The sequence below is a fragment of the Saccostrea cucullata genome, unplaced genomic scaffold (assembly GCF_032062105.1).
Source record: "Saccostrea cucullata isolate Sc308-1 unplaced genomic scaffold, CSIRO_AGI_Scuc_v1 ctg2126, whole genome shotgun sequence".
In the NCBI taxonomy this organism is placed as follows: Eukaryota; Metazoa; Mollusca; class Bivalvia; order Ostreida; family Ostreidae; genus Saccostrea; species Saccostrea cuccullata.
The window spans coordinates 69,944-73,967 of record NW_026936710.1 but is presented as its reverse complement, the minus strand read 5'-3'; the positions used below and the strand labels follow the sequence as shown (position 1 = coordinate 73,967).

At 31.1% G+C, this 4,024-nt stretch overlaps 1 protein-coding gene across 1 annotated transcript; it reads right to left on the bottom strand.

Annotated features, from left to right (window-relative positions):
* Nucleotides 1-36: 36 nt before the first annotated feature.
* LOC134246317 (uncharacterized) lies at nucleotides 37-3,110 on the bottom strand (the record flags this gene model as incomplete). The annotated part of the gene is made up of 6 exons (XM_062728639.1): nucleotides 3,046-3,110; nucleotides 2,622-2,947; nucleotides 1,702-2,519; nucleotides 1,532-1,612; nucleotides 1,066-1,155; nucleotides 37-946 (listed from the first exon to the last, which is right to left on the bottom strand). Coding segments are annotated over exons 2-6 (2,144 nt in total), but the record flags the coding sequence as incomplete, so codon positions are not given.
* Nucleotides 3,111-4,024: the final 914 nt, after the last annotated feature.

Below are 4,024 nucleotides of genomic sequence, written 5' to 3'. Positions count from 1 at the left end.
TCTTCTTCCTCATTTGGTATTTCACAAGAAATATACTTGTCGATAAAAGCTGTCACTTCACTATCTGAAGATTTCTGCCATTCAGGGGCATTTTCAATCCAAACAAGACCATGATAATGTGGCCAACCTCGTGCTTGAAACTCAATTCTGCCAAAGATATCAGTTACCTTCCCAATAGGATTTGATGGACTCATAATGACTTGATTGATAAAATCATGAAGCCTTTTATCGAACATGCGTGTAGCAGTCACAATGTTGCTATTTATTATGTTGTAGTACTGTTGCCAATCAGGCTCAAGTGGAACTTCCAAACCTTGCTGCAGACAAATTGCTTCAATGATTTCTGACCATCTCCTTTCTGCAGCTGAGAAAGTTATAAAAAATGTTGGTATGCCAAGCTGTTTAAGCATGGCAAAAAGATCTCGCATGGTTTTTTCCCAGTATGCTGGGGAACCTCGAATGGTTTGCAAAAAGCGATAACATTCATCTTTTTTAAGCATCTTTTTCATTTTGGAAGAATCCAAGAAGCTAGCTGAAGTCAAGTGGCTGAAATCAACTGTCTTTCGCATAGCAATGGACACAGAAGAAAATACTTCCTCCAGTTCTGCTGTATACTGTGCAAAAAATATATACTCTGGATCACTAGCAAACCTAGGATCACTCGAAAACAATCTACTGTTGAAATATCGTTTCATTGATATTTTTGTATTGCGTTTGTCAGTGTAGGTTTTTTCTCCAGTAGGAAAATGAATTGGAAATGCCTGTCCTTCAGTACTGATGACTTTCAATGGTGTGTTTCCTTCTGCTGGTGCAATACAAAAAATGGAGTTTGGATTTTCATCAGCAAAATACTGTGCTGGGTCTGATGGTTGAAGAGATGTGTCAAGTGGTGGTACAGAATCTTGAGATTCTTCTGTTGATTCTTCTTCTTCTTCTTTGTCAGGATCTGTTGAAATCAATAATGGATAATTTACCTGTTTGTCTCTGATGCAAATATACATGTGTACTAACTAGAAATACTTTTCTTTTTCATGCATTTCAAAATTACTACTCAAAAGTTCTTACCATCATAATCTGCATTGGTATTGCTCTCTGTGTGTTCATTATTTCTGGATTTCTCCTTTACAGGTTCAGATTCCCCCTTCTCACCAGAACCTGTTTTGTAATTATTATGATTTTAGTATAGTTGATTATATTTAATATTTTTTCATACATTCATATTCATAGGTTAAAAATGTAAACATTATATACTGGGGGTATATTTGGAACAGTATTTTTTAAAGCGAGCTATTAAAACAATGTCTTTCATATAATTTTTATAACTATAAATTTTTCTTCTGAAAGTATACAATATTTTTTTTTATTTTTTTAAACTATAAGTTTTTCTTTTAAAATCATGTGCGAGTGTTTACAAGAATTTATAAAAATATATTATTGAACACATTAATTTCAGACACTATTTTTTTTACATGAAATATCATAGAATTTAAACATTACTTTGAGAGAATTGTTTTTATGCATTTGAACTTACCACTGCTATCTAGAGCAGAATTGTTTTCATCATCACCTAGATATTCTCCACTTTCAAAAATATCTTCTTTAATTTCTATTTCTGAAGAAAAGAAAACATTTATAATTTTTTTCATTATAAAGGAAGCAAGAAATGGTTTCATACTTCATAAACTGATAAAAACGACTGACCTGTAAAGTGTGGATTTCTTTTCTTTAGAAAATCAAGTGCTTTGAAGATTCTGTTAGGACATATCTCCTGGTACAGATGATGCCCTTTAAAAGACAACTTACGCTTCAGTTTCATCTTGATGAATGATTCATCTGAAATGTTTCTAGGCAAAGTTGTCGTAACTTTCCTAATATCTGAGCGCACCGAAACTACTGGTCCATGAATGCCTTTTTGTGTATGTTTTGGCAAATTAACTATTTTCATAAAAGGAATTACTGGGGATACCAGGTGTCTTTCTAGTTTATTAAGTTCACTTAATTCGGCTCCAACAGTGGTTAGATTCATATTGTTGGCTAATGCCTGTGCTGGAATTTTGCCATTTTTCATGGTCTTGTCACATAAAACACAAATATGTTCTTTATTGGTTGATGAAAGGCTGTTCAATAAAATAGATACCTGTGCTTTTTTGTACTTGTTTTTGACAAATTTTTGAACCTGGGAACGAAACATAATCCGTCCACATACAATGCAGGGAAAAATTGGATATTCTTTGCATGAAGTTCTAAATTTCTGAAGTGCTGCATTACCATCCATCAATTTAGCTTTCTTTCTGTGATAGTTTTGCAAATTATGTTCTCCCTTCCTTTTTCTTGCTTCTGGTATCTTATAATTTTGTTTTACATGTTCTTTTTGTTTTTGTGCTTTTTCTGGAATCTTGTATTTTTTCCTGACATGTTGTTTCTTTTTTTCTGCAATCTCTGGAATTCTGTATTGTTTCTTCATACTCTGCTTCTTTTTTTCTGCAATCTCTTGTATACTGTATTTTTCCTTCATAATCCTTTTCTTTTTTTCTGCAATTTCTGGAATTCTGTATTGTTTCTTCATACTCTGTTTCATTTTCTCTTTAATCTCTGGAATCCTGTATTTTTCCTTGATATGGTGCTTCATTTTTTCTGCAATCTCTGGATTTGTGTATTTTTCTCTGATATTCTGTTTCTTTTTTTCTGCAATCTCTGGAATTCTGTATTTTTCCTTCATAAATTTCTTCTTTTTTTCTGCATTCTCTGGAATACAATAATTTTCTTTCATATACTGTTTTTTTCTTTTGGCATTTTCTTCATCTTGATACCGGTTTCTTTCATATTGTTTTTTTTTCTCCTTATTTTGTTGGTACCATATTTTCATTTGTTGCTTTCTTAAAAGTCTCCTTTGTTCAAATTCCTGTTGTTGCGAAAGATAGTTGGACAACCAGTCTGCCTTTTGAACCTAAAGATAAAAATTTAATATGAATTTGTATTATTATTTCATTTTTTTCAAGCATAACAGACTGAACATTGAAAAATTAAAAGTTTGGTAAGTTTTACCTTAGAACTAGAGTTTTTGTCTTGTTCTGCTGCAATCGATTCCAAATCAGAATTTTGTGCACAAAGACCTGGTCAGGGAAAAAAATGCAAAGAACATATTTTACTCATAATATGATTAACTGATGCTTAATATCAAATTTGTTTGTACTGAAGAAATTGAAAAAATGAAGACATTGTTTGTTTTTTCATTAAATCTATGCAATCGTTTATGTTTACCTGCATTTTTGGTTACTTTTTCTGTGCGAGCTTTCCTTTTCCTGTCCTTGTCTTTCTTTCTTTTTTTTCTCCCACTCATGATACATCAGCAGACCTTAGAGTAGCCTGAAAAGAAATTTATTTTTGAAAACATATGTATTACATATAGCAAACAGGAATTCTTGAAATGAGAAAAATTAACAACATATTGATTATTAATATGTTTTTCCATAATGAAATGAAATTTTAAGAAATTTAAACAAATATCTCAATGACAGTAGAGGATCTTATAGATGAAAATATTCCATGCATGTACTTTATAGCAGTTAACATATTTGTATTAGAAGCTTGATTTTTATGAGTTCAAGGGGTTTGTGATCTATATTAGCTTTAAAGTAAATGCAATATACACATAATCATGACACATGTTAAAGACTTTTTTCATGGAGATACAAGATATCAATGACTGTTTAAATAGCACATGATGAAAATAAGTATGAATAGTAAAATAAAGATCCAATATTTTAAAAATGTCTCCTACATGTATTACTATGCAAAGCAGTGAAATAAATTTCTGTCATGACAATAGAACAATAAAAAACAATATTTTTCCCAAGTACAATACTGAATATAACAAAGGTATTTCCTAAAGAAAAAAAAAGTCATCATTCAGCAAATAAAATCATCTCTGCATCCTCTGCACATGAAATAAAGGAGTTATTCTGTTAAAATAATCAGGTGAAAGTTAATTTCTGCTGTTGCTGTCAATGTTTTTATACATCAT